General features: G+C 56.7%; 2 protein-coding genes across 10 annotated transcripts; one reads left to right on the top strand and one right to left on the bottom strand.

Annotated features, from left to right (window-relative positions):
- Nucleotides 1-457: 457 nt before the first annotated feature.
- Rundc3a (RUN domain containing 3A) lies at nucleotides 458-10,299 on the top strand. Of its 6 annotated transcripts, none has more exons than XM_028882600.2 (11): nucleotides 458-833; nucleotides 4,931-5,046; nucleotides 5,567-5,703; nucleotides 5,863-5,948; nucleotides 6,861-6,950; nucleotides 7,048-7,128; nucleotides 7,280-7,445; nucleotides 7,542-7,699; nucleotides 8,447-8,584; nucleotides 8,677-8,783; nucleotides 9,140-10,299. In XM_028882600.2, the coding sequence occupies exons 1-11, from the start codon at nucleotides 727-729 to the stop codon at nucleotides 9,157-9,159; spliced, it is 1,206 nt and encodes a 401-aa protein (XP_028738433.1). In that variant the 5' UTR covers nucleotides 458-726; the 3' UTR covers nucleotides 9,160-10,299. The 6 variants fall into 6 exon arrangements, with proteins under 6 accessions (XP_028738433.1, XP_028738429.1, XP_028738431.1 ...); XM_028882596.2 differs by having other exon boundaries at nucleotides 5,555-5,703; nucleotides 9,755-10,299; XM_028882598.2 differs by having other exon boundaries at nucleotides 483-833; nucleotides 5,570-5,703; nucleotides 9,755-10,299.
- Nucleotides 10,300-10,994: 695 nt separating this feature from the next.
- Slc25a39 (solute carrier family 25 member 39) lies at nucleotides 10,995-15,639 on the bottom strand. 4 transcript variants are annotated; one of them, XM_037200597.1, is made up of 12 exons: nucleotides 15,512-15,636; nucleotides 14,639-14,738; nucleotides 14,443-14,520; nucleotides 14,281-14,322; nucleotides 13,934-14,067; nucleotides 13,266-13,333; nucleotides 13,018-13,142; nucleotides 12,676-12,849; nucleotides 11,905-12,014; nucleotides 11,643-11,724; nucleotides 11,484-11,564; nucleotides 10,995-11,390 (listed from the first exon to the last, which is right to left on the bottom strand). In XM_037200597.1, the coding sequence occupies exons 2-12, from the start codon at nucleotides 14,721-14,723 to the stop codon at nucleotides 11,275-11,277; spliced, it is 1,095 nt and encodes a 364-aa protein (XP_037056492.1). In that variant the 5' UTR covers nucleotides 14,724-14,738; nucleotides 15,512-15,636; the 3' UTR covers nucleotides 10,995-11,274. The 4 variants fall into 4 exon arrangements, with proteins under 4 accessions (XP_037056492.1, XP_037056493.1, XP_037056494.1 ...); XM_037200598.1 differs by lacking the exon at nucleotides 15,512-15,636 and adding an exon at nucleotides 14,900-15,087; XM_037200599.1 differs by lacking the exon at nucleotides 15,512-15,636 and adding an exon at nucleotides 14,909-15,087.
- Nucleotides 15,640-17,778: the final 2,139 nt, after the last annotated feature.

Raw genomic sequence — 17,778 nt, 5'->3', positions numbered from 1 at the left:
AAACGAACGCAGCGCCCCCCCACCCCCCCCCGCCAACCCTCCCCGCAAGAAGCACAGAGATCCCTTTAATTTCTAGGTTAGCACCTAAGGCCACCTGCAGTCTCTGAAAGTGGCCCAGGTCTGGCTGAGATGGGTGGGGGCAGGGCGGAAAAGGGTGCGGGAGGTGAGGGTCTCCATTCTTCAGGCTCCCGTGGGAGATCGAGATCGACCACCGACTCCAGTTTAGAAACAAGGGAAAGAAAGCGTCAAAGCTGGGACGCCGGGCGAGGATCCCCAGCCTTGAGTGTGGGGGTGGAGAATAGGGTCCTTCTCTACACAATCGCTGTCTCTCCGGGGGGGACCCCCTCCGCTCTCTCAGGAGCCTCCGTCCTTCCCCTCCCCCCCAAACCCTGTGCCCTTTGCGGATTGGTCCCGAGCTGCCGGGGGGCGGAGCCCTATGGCCCTGACGTCACCGGCTGGGGGGGGGAAGCGGGCGGCTGGGGGAGGGGGGTGACGAGCCCCGGCTCAGCACCTCGGAGAGCTCCCTCCCCGGCCTTGTTTTGCTCCGGAATCGCTGCCGGGGGAGGGAGCGAAGGGGCCGGGCACCAGGCGTCGAGGCAGAGGGATGGCAGTGAAGAGGACGAAGGCCCCGGGGGCAGAAGGCCCAGCCGTGATCCTGCGAGGGGGGCCGGGGCTCCGGGTGGGGTGGGGGGCAGCGGGCGGCAGCAGCAGTGGCCGCACATCTGAATGGAAGCGAGCTTTGTCCAGACCACCATGGCTCTGGGGCTGCCCTCCAAGAAAGCATCTTCCCGCAACGTGATCGTGGAGCGCAGGAACCTGATCACCGTGTGCAGGTGGGCGCCGCTGGCGGTCCGGGTGGGGTGGTTCGAGGGAAGGGTTGGGGCGGGCTGGGAAATCTAAGCGTTGAGCATGCCCACGGGGATGCTCTACAACCGCTGAAAAAAAGGCCGGACAGCGAGGCTTAGAAGGAACGCGCTCACTATCCTTCCCAGGCCCGGAACCCGGAGGCGGGCTGGAACGCCGGTCCTTATTCTTCTTGGCTAAGCCAGGCCTATGCCCGGCCTGGGGTTTGGGGGGGATGAAGAGAGTTTAATTGGCACTGCAGCTTCCTGTGAGAACCAGGAAGTGACATTGTGTGTGAGAGGGGGAGGGGGGCTGGCTGGCTCTCTTCCTGGCAGTGGGGGCAGGGTGGGCAGAGGGGACTCAAAGGGGTTGGGGGCGGGTGTCCTCCAAGTCCCCTCTTGCCATCCCTGTCATCTTGGCCTCTTGGGTGGACCTTTCCTAAGAGACTGCTCGACCCTTCGTGAAGTAAGGATGGTTGGTGTTTCTGGGCAGCTGCAGCCTGTGGCAGAATCAGCTGGGCACATCAGCAAAGCCCCTGAATCCATCCAGTGAAGGTCGCGGGCACTACCCTGCTGTTGTAGACGTTCAAGGCCTAGCTGCAGAAGCCTGGGCCCCTGAGTCCGGGTGCAGATTGGGAGCCCACATCCCCAAATCTCCGAGGGTGGGGCTGTCGCAGGGCTGGGGAAATTCTCAGCTTTCTTGGACACCAGGAAGTAATCCTTCCTACTTCGGCCCTGCAGTGACTCACCCTCCCTGCCCTGCTCTGAGGCCAGAAAGCTGCCAGCTGAGCAGGCTGTCTCCCAAGTCCCCACCTGCCCTTGCCTCTCCCTCTGGGATCTCCAGGCCAGCTGCCTTCTCCACCTGCAGCCTCCACGCCTGCCATGTCCAAATGTTTGGACTCTATTGCTCCTGGATGCAGGCCTGATTGTCCTTCCTTACCAGTCCTCCCTGCCTGCACGTAAACCTCAGCCCTGTTCCTCCTCCCAGGACACATGTCCACCTGATGCCCAGTCTCCAGCACCCAGAGCTCCTTTGGATGCCAGGGCACATACCCAGCCATGTTGTCTCTGTCTCAGAGCCTCCCTTTCCCAGTGTCTCGAAAGTGCTCCGACATCAGCCCTGTGTGAAGGTGGCTGGGATGTGTATCGGTGACCCAGCCCAGAGCACAGTCACTGTCTCTGCCCCCATCCCCCAAATCTTGTCGGTTTGGTGTCAAGAGATTTTGGCCCTTGGATCCACACAGTTCTAGGATCAAGCTTTTGCTTCAGTCCTTAGCTGGGCAACCTTGAGGAAGTTTCCTAGCTACTCTGAGCCTTTGATGTTTTGACTCTTAGATTGTACATCTTAGTTGTAAAAGCCATACCAAAGATTGGGTCGTGGTGTGCCGTATTAGATGCTAGCCAGTTCCTGGCGCACAGAAACAGGGATCTCAATGACACTCGTCTTGTTCCTCTCTGCTCTTGGTATCTTTTTCTTGCTTGCCAGGATAGCTAGGGCTTTGCGTGTGTGGGGGAAGGGAGGGAGAATCACTTGGCCTAAGCTGGAGAAACAGAGGTTCGGGTGTCTTGGAGGTAGCTCAGAGTGAGGGACAAGGGATAGTTTAGGGGGGTCAGAGACATGACAAAATTCTCCAAAACCCCAGGGACCCCTGCTGCCTCATCACTGTCACGTGGTTCTCCTCCAGCTCCCAGCAGCTCCCTTTAGCAGGCTGCAGGCTCCCCTGGGCCCTGGCCTCCCTGTCTCCATGGTAACCCACAGCAGCTATCGCTTTTCCTAACCAGGCCCACACCATGGGGTTCCTAGAGGCTCTGACCAGCTTTCAGCTCCCCCAAGGACAGATGGCAGATGGCTGCCGTGCTGACCAAGCCCCAGGCCTCTACTGAAGTCTGACCCAGATGACCACAAATAGATGGTGTACATCAGAAAGCCCAGATAATGGCCTGATCGCAGTCGCAGGCTCCCTCCTGGCAGGGCCAGGCTTGACTCCTCACCTGGCCTGCGCCCAGCAATCCATACACTCTCACCTTCTTCTATCCTTGTCTGGGACCTGAACCAAAGTTGAACGAAGCAAGTGCTGGTATTTCCATTTGCACCCGAGGAAAAAGGCTTTGAGTCCGGCAGCTGCTTCCCTCTAGCACATCCCAACACTGACCTGTCCTGGGTAAAGCCCAAAGGAGGAGAGAGGCTCGGGTGGTTGGCTGCTGGCTTGGGAGTTTTAGGAGCCTGTGTTCCACTGAGGCAGACAACAGAGGGCAGAGGCTTCTTAGAGCCTCAGTACTTGTTTATTTGATTTTTTTCTTTTTATTTTTCCTTTCTTTTCTTCTCTCTCTCTCTCTCTCTTTTTTTTTTTTTTTTTTTTTTGGTTTTTTTCGAGACAAGGTTTCTCTGTGTAGCTTTGCACCTTTCCTGGAACTCACTCTGTAGACCAGGCTGGCCTCGAACTCACAGAGATCCGCCTGCCTCTGCCTCCCGAGTGCTGGGATTAAAGGCGTGCACCACCACTGCCCGGCCTTCTTTTTCTTTTTTAAGACAGGATCTATGTAGTTCTGGCTGTCCTGGAATTCACTGTGTAAACCAGGCTAACCTGGAACTCACAGTGATCCTCCTGCCTCTGCCTCTTGAGTACTGGGACCAAAGGCATGTGCCACCATGCCTGGCTAGTACTTTTTTAAGAGATGACATTTGTTTGTTTGTTTACTTATTTTGTGTGTGCGTGTGCCATGGTTTGAGTGTGGAAGTCAGAGGACAACTGATGGGCGTAAGGTCTCTCCTTCCACCATGGAGTTCCTGGGATTGAACTTGGGCCATTGTGCTTTGTGCCTTTATCCACTGAACCAGCTTACTGGCCGAGCCTCCATAATTATAACAGCCACTAGGAAGCTGTAAGTCGGAGCAGAAAGAGCCAAGGATGGAGAATGGCATGCCTTCTCCCAAGTTACACGACTGATCAGTCCATTTCTGGAGCCTTTAGCCTCCTTTATCTATAATACGGAGAAGGTGGTCATAAGAGGACCCACCTCTCAGGGCTGTGATAAGGACAGGTGGGTTGATGCACATGAAATACAGTTCTGGGCACATTGTACAGCTTGGCAAACATGGGTAGAATAAAAGGACATATCCAAGTATCTCCCGTATCCCTGGACACCCTACTCCTGCTTTGTCTTAGAAACAGCAGTAATGAGATGTTAGGAGCTGTGTGTCCTCTCCTTGTTCCGCTCACTGCAAAGATGGCAAGTGGAGACTACCGAGGAAGGACGGCAGAGGATGCCGCAGGCTTCAGCAAGGCTGGAGAGAGTGATGGAGGCTGCCTGGCTCCAGGCCCTCGGCCTCACTTGCCTTCTTTGCCTATCTCCCTCCCTGAGAAGAGAAGCCAGTGTCTGGGCCCCCTGATCCCTCTCAGGGACCTTCTGCCAGAGCTCCCTCCCACCTGATGTATGTCAGACCCACACCCTGCATTCTCCCCCCACGCCCCAAGCTCTGTACTGCCTGGCTCTGGGCAGCTGGTGTGTGGGTGGGCTACTGAGAAGAGGGAGGAGGGAAGAGGGAGGAGGGATGTCCCGGAGCTGAGTATCCATCCACCTGGCCACGCATGCATGCCTACATTCATATGCTCTGGTACAGGCGACCCCCGGCCCCCAGAGAGACAGAAGCCCGCTCCAACAATGCTGAAAGACTGTTGGGGAGCATGGGTGCAAACTGACTTCTGACTCCTGATTGACCCTCAGTTCACACGTGTGGAAAATGCCACTCTGAAGGGTGGCAGGGACAGAGTCTGGGGCTGACCCCTACCTCTTGCAGTCTCGTTTTTTCTACATATTGTTTCATCCTCTCTCATACCTTGTCCCTGAAGCTTCCTTTCTCTGGCTGTCTCTTCTGCACCTGCTCTGCCGATCAGCCTGTCCCCCTCCCTGCATCTGTCACCCTCTTATCCACCTAGTCTAGAATCTTCTGTGGTCACTCTGGTTTCATCTGCTCCCACATCACATTCATGCCCTTCCTGACCCCCCCTCTGTCTATTACATCCTCTCTGACACCCTGCCTCTACCACCCTGTTTGACCCCCTCCCCCTCCCCTGCCCTCAACCCAGGTTCTCTGTGAAAACCTTGCTAGAGAAGTACACAGCGGAGCCCATCGACGACTCATCCGAGGAGTTTGTTAATTTCGCAGCCATTTTGGAGCAGATTCTCAGTCACCGTTTTAAAGGTAGGCCATCATCGCCCACCCCTTCCAGCCTCAGCCTGTGGCTCCGGCCACCACCCTGCTCCGATATCCTTCCTCTGTGGATTTCTAAACGCCATCCCTGGCCCAGGGCTCCCTTCTGGGCTGTACATAGAAACAAACACACAGTACCAGGAGACTGGGGAAGGGTCATCTGCCCACAGCTCCATCAGTGGGCATGCAGCTCTGTTGGCAAGCCCGCTGCTTATGCTGGGGGAGGCAGTACGTGTGTGTGTGTGTGTGTGTGTGTGTTGTGTGTGTGTGTGTGTGTGTTTGTTGTGTGTGTGTGTTGTGTGTGTATGTGTGTTGTGTGTGTTGTGTGTGTGTGTGTGTTTTGTGTGTGTGTGTGTGTTGTGTGTGTGTGTGTGTGTGTGTGTGTGTGTGTGTGTGTGTGTGTGTGTGGTGGCTCATGCTTATACATGTGAGTGCTTTATGACATGGACCCTTTCCAAACTCCCTGGTCTTGCTGAGTTCCCTCCCTGCCCTGGCTCAGCTTGTGCCCCAGCAGGTCCAGTGAGCTGGTTCAGCTCGGATGGGCAACGGGGCTTCTGGGACTATATCCGACTGGCCTGCAGCAAAGTGCCCAACAACTGCGTGAGCAGCATTGAGAACATGGAGAATATCAGTACAGCTCGAGCCAAGGTGAGGGGCCACAGCCGGCGTCAACACACTGCCCCCCGCTTTGGACAGAGGGGCCCTGTCCTTGCTTACCCCTTGCCCACAGCACTGGGAAGGGTGACCACACCTGATGTTGCACATATAGGTCCCTCTGGGACAACTGAAGGTGATCGTGCTTTCTAGGGCCGGGCATGGATCCGGGTGGCTCTCATGGAGAAGCGTATGTCAGAATACATCACCACAGCTCTTCGGGACAACCGAACTACCAGGTCAGACAGACCTCCAGGACAGCAGCAGTTTGCACCTTCATTGCCTAAGCCTTACGTCCCCACAGCAGCCTTCAGTATCTGGACTACAAGTCCCAGTATGCACATGGTAACAGGACTGCGGCGGCCTCAGTCATGTACCATTTCACTTGGCCTTGCACCATGACCTACAACACACAGCCCCGACAGCTCCGCACACAAAGGCAGTCACTCTGGTCTTCCAAGAACAGAGTTCCAATGTGTGGAGGCGCTTCGGTGCTTGGCCCTGGGGAGTTGCCAGGAAGGTGGGTCCTGAGGGTCAGAGATCACAAGGCTGAACATGCCATTGGGGGGTAGGAAGCTATTGAGGTTAGGAGGGTCCCCCCTCAAACCTGATTTTTTTTTTTACTACATTCTATCCCTAGTCTTCACATTTCAGAGTTGTCTTTTGAGGATCTACTGTATGTATAACAAGCACTAACGACTATGACTTGCTCCCTGATTTAAAGGATTGGGGTGACCCAGTGCTTGATAGAGGCTGCTTAGCTTAGAGAACAGAAGAGTGTCTCTTGGCTGGGCAGTGGTGGCGCACGCCTTTAATCCCAGCACTCGGAAGGCAGAGCTAGGCAAATCTTTGTGAGTTCGAGTCCAGCCTGGTCTACAGAGTGAGATCCAGGACAGGCTCCAAAGCTACACAGAGAAACCCTGTCTCGAAAACAAAACAAAATAAAAAAAGAGAGTCTCTTGTCAGGACGTGTGCATTGTGATGGGGGTGGGGGTGGGGTAGGCACTAGTTCCAATGAGCGTCCAAGAAGACAGTCTGGTGAGCAGAAAGAAGGCATCTCCTTCCTCCAGGAAAGTTTATAGTAAGTAAGCCAAGCAGAGAAGTCCTGGGTGTGGGGCCCCTTGGGAGTCTCCGTTCTCCTCTCCCTACAGACGGTTCTATGACTCCGGAGCCATCATGCTGCGGGAGGAAGCCACTGTCCTCACGGGGATGCTGATTGGGCTGAGCGCCATCGACTTCAGGTGGGGTCTGCATGGCGGTGGTGAAGGGGACTTCCTCCCCCACAACTGTCCAACGCCCCTCATTCCCTCCCCCACCCCTGTGGCTCTTCTGCCCCAGCTTCTGTCTAAAGGGCGAAGTTCTGGACGGGAAGACGCCGGTGGTCATCGATTACACGCCCTACCTAAAATTCACCCAGAGGTGAGCAGCCCCGTTATTGCGGTGGGTGAGGAGATGGGCACCGGAAGGGCGCTGAGTGTCATCCTGGTGTCACTGCCCAAGGGTCGGAGTTGGGGTGCTAGTGGGGCGAGGCGGGGCGGAGCCGGCCCCACCCACTGCTCCCGCTCCTAAGCTACGACTACCTGACGGATGAGGAGGAGCGGCACAGTGCGGAGAGCAGCACCAGCGAGGACAACTCGCCCGAGCACCCCTACCTGCCGCTCGTCACCGACGAGGACAGTTGGTACAGCAAGTGGCACAAGATGGAACAGAAGTTTCGCATTGTCTATGCGCAGAAGGTGAGCGGGGCGAGGCTCGGGGAGCTGGGTGTGGTGTGGCCAGGGTCCAGGCTGGGGGACCCCCTTGGAAGTCCAGGCTGAGCTGGCGCCCTGCAGGGATACCTGGAGGAGCTGGTGCGTCTGCGCGAGTCGCAGCTGAAGGACCTGGAGGCGGAGAACCGGCGGCTGCAGCTGCAGCTGGAGGAGGCTGCAGCGCAGAATCAGCGTGAGAAGCGGGAGCTGGAAGGCGTGATCCTGGAGCTGCAGGAGCAGCTGTGAGCCCGCCTCCTGCCCTGTCCCGACCCCTGTGAACCCTAAAATGACTCCATCGGATGGCATCACTTTCCTGACATCAACTACCAATGTGCATCAGCCCACCCATCCCATCCCTTCCTTCTCTCCCAAGATCCTGCGGTTGCCAAACATCACCCCTAACATTAAGCTCCCACAGCCTCTAAGAGCCTCCATCACCTCAGCTAGACACTAGCCACTGCTGCAGGGACCACATTACTCACGGGACCTCAGCAGCCTTCAGCTTTATTGTACCACTCCCACTGTTCAGACCTCTGATCTGCATCACCCACTGACCCCACAACCTAGAACATTTCTTCCTAAACCTGTCCCAGCTAGCTAGCACAAATCCCACCCCTTCAAGAGTACCCACCCTCTCCACTTTGCTCATACGTCATTCTGACTCCTAAACACTCCATCACTCCAACTCCCAACAGGGGCACACCAGTCCTGGCCACCTCTGCCCCTAGGCTATTCCTGTACCACTCCAGGATCTAACACTGCCTCCCTGGCCCCTTTTAGAAATATGGCCTCATTATGTAGCAGGTCTGAGACTTGTGTTCCTTCTGCATCCACCTCTTGGTGCTGGAATTCCACGTGTGTGCCATCTCCCCTGAGCCACATATATCCCCATTTTTACCACTCAGGTTTCCTTTCTAGGCCCTGGCCCCTACCTTTGCTGAGTCTGGCCTCCCTTTTCCAGCCAGGCCTGATCCCCCTCCCCCTCCCAGGACAGGTCTGATCCCCGGTGACCATGCCCCCCTGGCCCAGGGTTCCAAGGAGTTCACCACACCCCTGGTCAACCAATGGCCCTCCCTGAGCACACTCAATAGGCCTGAGGGTGCCGGCAACTCCAAGCTATATCGGAGGTAAGCCCCAACCCAACTGATGCCCCCAAACCCCACTCCCAGGAAGCAGGCCTGGAGCTCCCGGCCACTGCCTGCTCTTCTCTGTTCTGCAGACACAGCTTCCTGAGCACGGAGCCGCTGTCTGCAGAGGCCAGCCTGAGCTCAGATTCCCAGCGCCTGGGAGAGGGCAAGCGGGACGAGGAACCCTGGGGCCCCATTGGTGAGCGCGCATACACACACACACACACACACACACACACACACACACACACACACACACACTCAGTATACTTCAGGGGTCCCAAGTGAAGCAATGGCTAGACCCTTCTCTCAACCTTTCCTCTTCTTACAGCACCAATGAGGGAGCTTGGTTTGGGGACTCAGAGAACCTGAGCTTGGTCTCTTTTTGCTGGCCCATATTCCCACCTGTAAAATAGGGATATTGGTAAAAAGAACCCCAGTGTTCATGTATGGAGAGGGCTCATACTCCAGGGATTCCTCGGCCTGGTTTGCTCTCACCACGTGCACACTCAACTGCTCGCCTGATCGATTTTCCCCCTTTTCTTTGGCTGCCAGGAAGCTCAGAACCAAATTAGTGGCTCCCTCCGAGTGAATGCCCAGGACTTCAACGCATGCATTTTGTGTTGACCTCACCCCTGGCTCCACCTTGGTTCCTCCCTTCCTAGTTCTCCCAATGCCTGGATTTCCTGTCTCTCTTCTCTTTCTTTTTTAATCTATAGCTATATAACTACACTGTATCAGGTAACTGGATTTTGAGACACAGCAGGCTTTGGATATGTAACCCACCACACTGTGTTTGTGACTCTGTGTGAGTGTGTGTGTCTCCCCAATCAGACTGTGAGCTCCACGAGGGCAGGGACCATGTCTTGTCCATTCTCTGTATTCCCAGAGTGTGAACCAGAGCAAATGCTCTCTGTGTGCTTAATAAATGGACAAAGAGGCGGAGGCTCAGGGGGAGACAGAGATAAACTGACGTTTACAATACAGTGTCCCAAGCCCCATGCAAGGCATGCTGAGTCAGGGTTTAATCAAAAAATGGCAGATGCTCCAGAAGAGGCCAAGAGTCTCCTGGGGGTGACCTGAGAACTGTCCTTTTACTGCCCATCCATGAAACCCCTGCCCCCCACACACAGTCTGGTTGGTCCAGCCTCACCCGCCCTCTCTCCCCAGGGAAGGACCCCACGCCCTCCATGCTGGGCCTCTGCGGCTCCCTGGCCTCCATCCCCAGCTGCAAGTCCCTGGCGAGCTTCAAATCCAACGAATGTCTGGTGAGCGACAGCCCCGAGGGCAGCCCAGCGCTTAGCCCGAGCTGAGGAACAGCGTGGGCAATGCCAGCCCCATCTGCTAGGGGCCACGGACAACTGCCACCTTTGAGTCCCCAACCCAGGCAACCCTTCAAGAATGCTGCCCACCTAGCCAAGGGTCTCTAGGGAAAGACAAGCCAAGTCTCTTCCTGCTTCCGGCCAAGGAGGCAGGCGTTGCACTGGGAAGTGGTGGGGCCGGGGGAAGGGGCACCCGGGCCACAGGCCCTCAGTCCCCCGGGGAAGCCTGCCTGCTTCCCGCTGCTCATCTTCCACACCTGCCTCAGGAGCAGGTGGTCCAGCCCTGGCATTCCGGCTGCCCTGCCTCTGGTCTGTCCCTGTACACCCTCTGAAGTCACCCTTCCTCGGTACCTATGTAGGGAGAGATTAGGCAAATAAAAACCAGAGGACTGAGGTGGCTTCATCTGTCGGGGAGTGGGGCAGGGGTCCATGACAGGGTCTCTTAACTAGCATGCGCCCTGTGGGAGGGAGCACATGGGGTCATAATTCGAGGTAGGGGGCTCCTGTAGATCTGCAGTGCCCTCTGGCTCTGACCCCTCTCAGACCTCCTTAAGCCCTGGCAGAGCTCCTTGAGGGTGTGCTTTGGGGGGGCATTTCCCTGCCACAGGCCTGTGCCCGTCCATTGTGCCAGAGCTGGCAAGTAGGCAGCTCTGCCCTGGGATGCCACCTTGGCATGCCCTGGGGAGATGGCCTCTTGCTCTCACCCCACCCCAACACAGCGGCCTAGCATGGAAGGACCTCACCACCACATCGGCACCCTTTACCCCCACCCTACCTGTCTGGGCAGCCTGTAAGGTGGGAAGCTTTAAAGACAGTCTCTGGCTGGCCTGGACCCACATAGACAGGCAGGCTTCAGACTCAGAGATCCACCTGCCTCAACACTCCAGTGCTGGGATTAAAGGTGTGCGCCACCATGCCAGAGTGGCAGTTTTGGTTTTTTTTTAAGACAAAAATCTAGCTTTGCAGTACTGGTTCACCTGGTACTAAAGGCAATCCTCCTGCCTCAGCCTCCTAAGTGCTGGAAATAACAGGTGTGGGTGACCAACTGGGGACCCCCAAATGCACACACATACCCCGAGACACCGCAGTCACGCAGTGCACAGAAGGTCATCATCTTTAGAAGGGGAATCAACAGGGCTGCCTGGCCCGAGATCCTGATTCCTCGGGGCCAGGCTACAACAAACATCAGGGGATACAAAGAGAGGGGCGGCTGTTAGATTTGGTCTTGAACTTGGAGGTGGACGAGAGGTCGTGGTGGGAGCAGCAGGAACCCACGTGTGAGGGTAGCCTGGACGACTGGGCAGGAGGGAAGGCACTTGGCTCGGTCTCCTGTCCCGACCCGCGCAAGAGCTGGTTGTTCTTTGCCTTTCAGTGGTCCAGAGGCTGTTCCTGGTTGAGCCTCTGGAAGAAGCTTTTGCCAAACTCGTAAGTGCTGATCATGATGGCACACGAGGGCGCAGCCTTGATGATCCTTGGGAGGAACCCTGTGGTGGGAGGTCAGGCCTCGGTTAGGGTCCAGGTCCTTCGTATACATGACATGGACAGACACAGTTCATGTGCACACAGCAGGCACCCACCTGCAAAGAGGCCCCTGGTGCCCGATTCGGCCTGGATTCTCCGAAGCAGGAGCCAAGTGGAATCAACTCTTGGGGGCTTCACTGCAAATTCAAGGCCCGGCTCAGTGGGACCCAGTTTGGGCGCCTGTCTGCCCTCCACCTTGACTAACCCCAGCTCACCTCTCACAGCCTCCACTGTCCCCAGTGCGATCTGTCGCTGGGTCTTCACCACATCAAAGGGCAGAGTAAGGGTGGCAGCCACCTGGCGGGGTGGGGACAGGGCTCGGTTCCATTCCCAGGCCCCCCAAGAGTGGCTGACGAAAGCAAGCAGGCTCCCGAGCCGGCACCGCTGGGGGGGGGGCCTCCTGGGCATCTCTGCTCACGCCCACTCAGGGTCCTGTAGGACACCTTTGGTGGCCTCACCCCCAACCCATCAACTCACCATTCCTGAGACGCCACCAGCCACGAAGCTGACGCCCACGGACGTCTGGTCTTTCGGTCTCAGCCCGTTCAGCCAGCCCTTTGCCAGCTCATAGTTGAACCAGTACAGAGCTTGGGAAACAGATACACTCATTAAGGGGGAGCCAGGGAGTGGGCTCCAGACTTCTCCTCTCCAGACCACCCCGGGTGCAGCCTGCTCTGACCTCCGACCCCCGCCGAGTCCATATCACAAACCAGGAAGCCAAGGCTCAGAGAAGAGATGTGGGTTCATGGCCATTATTATTTTTATATATATATATATATATATATATATATATATATATATTATATATATTATAATATATTTTAACAATACATTCAGTTCTACATATCAGCCATGGGTTCCCCTATTCTCCCCCTCCCACCCCCTCCCCTTACCCCCAGCCTACCCTCCATTCCCACCTCTTCCAGGACAAGTCCTCCCCCGAGGACTGCGATCAACCTGGTAGACTCAGTCCAGGCAGGTCCAGTCCCTTCCTCCCAGACAGAGCCAAGCGTCCCTGCATAAGCTCCAGGTTTCAAACAGCCAACTCATGCAATGAGCACAGGACCCGGTCCCACTGCCTAGTTGCCTCCCAAACTGATCAAGCCATTCAACTGTCTCACCTATTCAGAGGGCCTGATCCAGCTGGGGGCCCCTCAGCATGGCCATTATTAACAAGGGAGGGACTTGGCCGCAGACCCCTCGAACACTAAGGGCTCTTTTGCCCTACACCCTGACCCGAGTGCCTACCTGAGAAGGGCACATCTCGAAGGGCGGTGGGACCCCAGCCCAGCCACAGTGAGCGCCAGCCCCCCTGAGCCACCGAAGCTTGAACACAGGTCGCTAGCTCGCGGTAGGACACGTGCTGAGCCTGCAGCTTGGTCCGCACCAGCTCCAAGGGGCTGATCACCGTCACGGTGCCCACTGCGGTTGGTAAGAAAGTGGAAGGTCAGGCCACGGACGCCAGGCGTCAACACCCAGCTCTTACCCCAGGGTCTGAGGGTTTAGAGTCTCTCTCCACCCCCAGGCTGGCAGAGGCTGGTGCTGGGACCCAGGCTGGACAGAGAAATCAAGGGCCAAGGCTGTGCTCACTACGGGCGAGGGCACCGGCCATCATGGGTGCACAGAGGTCAGAGGTCAAGGATTGAGCACATAGGAACGCCTTGAGCTGGTCATAGGCAGTGAAGTAGACAGCAGTGGCTGGCACAGTCATCACCCTAGGAGCAAGAAAAGGGGCCAGAAAAGTCACCTAAGGGCTCCCCAACCCTCCAAACACTCCCTCCCCCACCCAGTCAATAGGAGTCAAGGGAAGGAAACACCCCAAAGACTGGGGTACTCACAAGGTGGCTGGGAGGCCGCTCCACAGGGTCCTAGTGCCCTCGTGCCTCACAATCTTCACAAAGGCATCCTGACCAAGCCAGCACCAGCCCAGGGGAAAGAAGAAGGCGTGAGCAAGGTCTGTGATGGACTGTCTCAGGCAGGGCCTGGCTGGATGCCCTCAGCCTCTGCCCATAGTCCTGAGTCCTGCTAAGAGCTGGTTAGGCCCTCAGGCTTCCACACATGCAGCTCCCCATCTGGTTCTAGGTGGACTCCTAGTCACCCTTTAAAGCGTTAAGGAGGGGCCAGGCAGTGGTGGTGCATGCCTCTAATCCCAGCACTCGGGAGGCAGGTGAATCTCTGTGAGTTCAAGGCCAACCTGGTCTACAAAAGTGAGTTCCAGGACAGGCGCCAAAAGCTACACAGAGAAACTCTGTCTTGAAAAAACAAAAACAAAACAAAAAAACCTTTAAGGAGGGCTAGGGTGCGCTCTTCAGTAGCAGAGTGCCCGACTAGCATGTATTAAGATGTTACAGTTATTGTTTTGATTCTCAGCATCAGGACCAAAAATCCTGAACGAATCCCAGGCAAGCCCTTCCTACACTGAGCAGGCCACCCCTTACCTGCTCTGAATTCCCCATAGCTGCAGCCTAACCAAACCGAGTCCCCCAGGTACACGGCTGCTCCTTACCAAGGTGCCAGTGAATCGGGTAGGATCCTGAAACCAGGTGGCGCAGCGGGTACCATTTGGGCACAGGTACAGCGGCTCCAGGATGCCGTTGCAGTAGAGGAGGCACTTCCCTGGGGATTGCAGAGCCGAGGGCGCTGGAGGGAGGGGACGGGCATTAGGGTGGCAGGGACCCTTGCTGGGTGACACACCCGGGTCACTGTGTGGATATTCCTGTGCAGGACACAAGGCTGGCTAATGTGAACTAAAAGTATATACTAGTCTATGACCATGGGCACCCGGATATTCTAGGGACACTGGAACGCTTCTTTCCTGGGCCCTTCCAGGCTCCAGCAGCTCGGGGCACTCACATTTGGTGTAGGAGAGACTCCAGAATCTGGAAGGTGTCAACTCTGAAACACAAGTCATCCATGGTGATCAGGACTGCCCCCCCACACTGGGATCCCATCTCTGGGAGATCCACAGTTTGTCAGGCAGCCCCCCTCAATCTGGCTCCAGGTCCAGGTACTCACCGCTGGCTACTGAGGGCCTCTGAGACTGGAGGCGGACCTTCACCACATCCAGGGGTGTCACTGGGGAAGGAGGTGGATCTGAAGGCTTCTTCAGTACCCCACTCACCCTCTTCATTATCAGAACCAAACTGCCTCCAACCTCTAGCCCACATCACACACACCCCAGCTGCCCACATCCCATCTCCCTAGGTCTTACTGAAGAGGGAGGTGACCACAGCCCCAGCTCCCGAGGCCACCATTTGCTGAAGGGGGCTAATGCCCCCAGGATCCTGATCATCCATCTTGGCGTTTCAATCCTGAAAAAAACAAACTACAGTCAGATGGGTCTTACCCTCTGACAAGAACGGCCTGGAGAGAGGCAAACAAGAGGTAAGGAACGGCCTGGGGAGAGGCAGACATGAGGTAAGGCACGCTGGGATTTCACCAGCAGGGAACTCAGGGCACATCCAGAGCTTGCCTCCATAACCTTTGAAATTGTTGTAAACGTCTTCACTTTGTCAAAGGGGAAACTAAGGCTCGAGAGATGCGGTGACCTTCAAGGTTAACGTCATTAGTTTGGAAAGAAGGTACAACAGCCGTTGGCCAATGGCAGGGACGGCCAAAGCCATTTCCTCAGCCACATGCTTACTGTGCACCTCTGGACTTCAGAGGCCAAAAGATCGAAACACCTGAGCCTTGTCCCTCCACCCAACATCTGGGCGGGCACAGGAGCGCCCTGGGCAGGAGAGGTGGAGTTGGGCATCAAGAGAAACGTGTAAACAAATCTGGCGATAGAGAGGAAGGTCCATCTTCCCTCCCCCACACTGCCAGCCCCGGCCAGACGGGCCAGGCCGGGAGGCCTGGATGGAGGCCACTCTCTGCCTCCTTCCTCTCTCTCTTAAATACAAGCCGCGGGCTCAACCGAGACGGAAGCAGAGACCCGGTAACAAACCCTCTCCCCGAGATTCGACCGCACTCCATACCCAGGCCCAGGCAAAGGGGCGCCTGGCGAGGCCCACCCCTTCCCCCAGCCTCGACTAGGGGTCCCCGGGGACCCTCGGAGAACCCACTCCAGTCCCGTCCCGCCCACCTGGCTCTGAGCCCGTGCTTGCGCCGCGCCGCGCCAGGGGCCTGGCGGGCCCATAGCGGCTCCGCGGCCGGTGCAGGGTCCGCGCGCACCCGCTCCGCACAGCGGCCGCCTAGGAGAGCGGTGGGGCCGGCCCCGCCCCCAGCAGGGCTAGGCCCCGCCCCGCGGGCCGACTGGCTGCGCGCGCGGAGTGCCGCGGGGCCCGCCCCTCCCACCCGAGTCCCGCCCTTGCGCCGCGGCCCCGTGGGCGGGTCCCCGCGGCCCAGCGCTCCCTGCGGCCAGCAGGTCAAGGTCGCCGACTGCACGGAGCGTGCCCCTGGCCGCAAGGAGCTCTGTGGACCCCGCCCGCGCCCCGCAGGAGCGCTGCCCGAGGAGTCCGGACCTGCGATCGTTGGGACTTTTCCAGATCGCCTGGGTATCGCTGCTCCGCGACCTTTATAGGGCAGCGGCCGCGAGGGTCGGTTCTTCAAGGTCATGCGAGCCTGGAGCAGCAATGGCAGACGTTCGCCCACTGAGCTCCCTAGCGGGAGTTGACAATTTATGGCGAGTGTGTTGGCAGGAATTACCATCCTTTTCATTTATGGATGATGAAACGAGGTTGCAACCCCAGAACGCTTTATAAGGGGCAGGGCAGCCGTGTCAGCTGAGCGTGGGGCCTGAGCAATTTTTACAGGACCGCTTTGGGACTCTGGGCTCCGGGGACTCCCGGTGAGAGCGTGGAACAGGGAAGAAAACTGTTTCGAGACTGGCCTCAAACTGTTATGGCCTTTAAAGCTCAAAACTTTTTTTTTTTTTGGAGATGATCGATGTAACCTTGGCTGGCCTAGAGCTCCCATTGTAGGCCAGGATGGCCTTTCCCAGAACTTTTCTAGTAGGTTATTGCTGAGCCCATTTTAGAGAATATAAAACACTCAAAGTTAGAACTTGAGCCTCTGCCTTCCAGGGTTCTGGGAGGGCTTGCACGCAGCGGTGCTTCCGCACCAGCTCAGCACCCGACACCCCAACGCCGGCCTCGCCTTTAAGACTTGCACAGCGGCGTGGAGCTCGTTCTAACAGAACGGGAACACGCGGTGTGAGCCTGCACCTTTAAGGAGAATGGGCCGTGGCTCTAACGTCAGAGCCGTCTCCGCCCCCAGGCTCCAACTGGTCGTGCTCGGCGCTGGAGCCGCCCAGCCAGCCCGGCTAGCACGTGGATTCCGAGTGGCCAACCATAACTTTTCCCTGAGAAAACCCTGGCGGCTTTTCCGCAGCTGGGAAGCTCCAGTTTGGGGGGCGGAGTGAGAGCAAGCGGGTGGTTAGGAAAGCAGCCAATGATCAAAAGGCCCCGGTAATCGGTTGGCGGAGAGGCTGAGGCGGGAGGAGCCACCGGTTAAGGGTCGAGGATAGCCGGAGCTGCTTAGTAGACCTTGCCTTGCCCCTCCCATTCACTTCTAACGCCAAACCTGGTTTAAAAGTGACTCAAAAATCATTTCATAAGCTGTTGGTTAAGTTGGGAACTCAGCCCCCGCTAAAGGCCTTTCAACCTCAAAGTTAATGGTTTACCAAGCTCCCGAGTGGAGAGATTTATTTTGCTGTTCTGTAGAGAAGAAAACCGAAGGCCTCGTGTGTAATTTCCTCTCTCTCTCTCCTCTCTCTCTCTCTCTCTCTCTCTCTCTCTCTCTCTCTCTCTCTCTCTCTCTCTCATTATTTTTGATTTGGGGCTGTTTTTCTTTTCTTCTTTTTTTTTTTCTTTTTTTGAAACAGGGTCTCATGTTAGCCCAGGCTAACCCCAAACTCCATGTTTAGGCAAGGATGACTTGAACTAATCCTCCTGCCTTCCAAATGCTAAGATCACAGGCATGAGTGACCACAGACCAGCAGTGGTTAATACTTTCCATGCTCCCAAGTTTACAAACAAGAAGAGTCCCCTGAAGTCATTCAAAAGGGCCTGCTCTCCATGAGCTCACTCTGCCCCAGTAACACCACTCACATACCTCAAGGCAGTCTGCAGCCTGGAGAGGCTGTGTGTGGGTCTTGAGGCATCGGATTTTCTTCCATAAAGTTGGCAAGGTGAGACAAGGACCTTAGAAACACCCAAGCCCTGGTTAGACACACTGGCTCGAGCTGCAAGCCTGAAGGCCTGAGGAGGCAGTGGCCACTGATCTGCCTGCCTGAGCCCACCATGGGCTCACCAAAGTGCCAGATCTTCCTGCCAGCCACTGAATTTTGCCCCGGAGAGGACTACATGTAACATGTGACCAGTGGACTCTTAAGAGAAGGATGGGGTGGCA

Source organism: Peromyscus leucopus, chromosome 8b (genome assembly GCF_004664715.2).
Source record: "Peromyscus leucopus breed LL Stock chromosome 8b, UCI_PerLeu_2.1, whole genome shotgun sequence".
Taxonomy (NCBI): Eukaryota; Metazoa; Chordata; class Mammalia; order Rodentia; family Cricetidae; genus Peromyscus; species Peromyscus leucopus.
Note: the sequence above shows the minus strand (reverse complement) of the source record. Positions and strands in the feature narration are given on the sequence as shown.

Bases quoted from the DNA above. Each gene is read 5' to 3' on its own strand.
- Rundc3a (XM_028882596.2), top strand. From the start codon at position 727: ATGGAAGCGAGCTTTGTCCAGACCACCATGGCTCTGGGGCTGCCCTCC. The intron at 834-4,930 runs GTGGGCGCCGCT...CCCTCAACCCAG, and splicing joins AACCTGATCACCGTGTGCAG to GTTCTCTGTGAAAACCTTGC. The intron at 6,951-7,047 runs GTGGGGTCTGCA...CTTCTGCCCCAG, and splicing joins CTGAGCGCCATCGACTTCAG to CTTCTGTCTAAAGGGCGAAG.
- Slc25a39 (XM_037200597.1), bottom strand. From the start codon at position 14,723: ATGGATGATCAGGATCCTGGGGGCATTAGCCCCCTTCAGCAAATGGTG. The intron at 12,850-13,017 runs GTGAGCACAGCC...TACCAACCGCAG, and splicing joins GGCCGGTGCCCTCGCCCGTA to TGGGCACCGTGACGGTGATC. The intron at 12,015-12,675 runs GTAGGCACTCGG...CTGTTTCCCAAG, and splicing joins TCGAGATGTGCCCTTCTCAG to CTCTGTACTGGTTCAACTAT.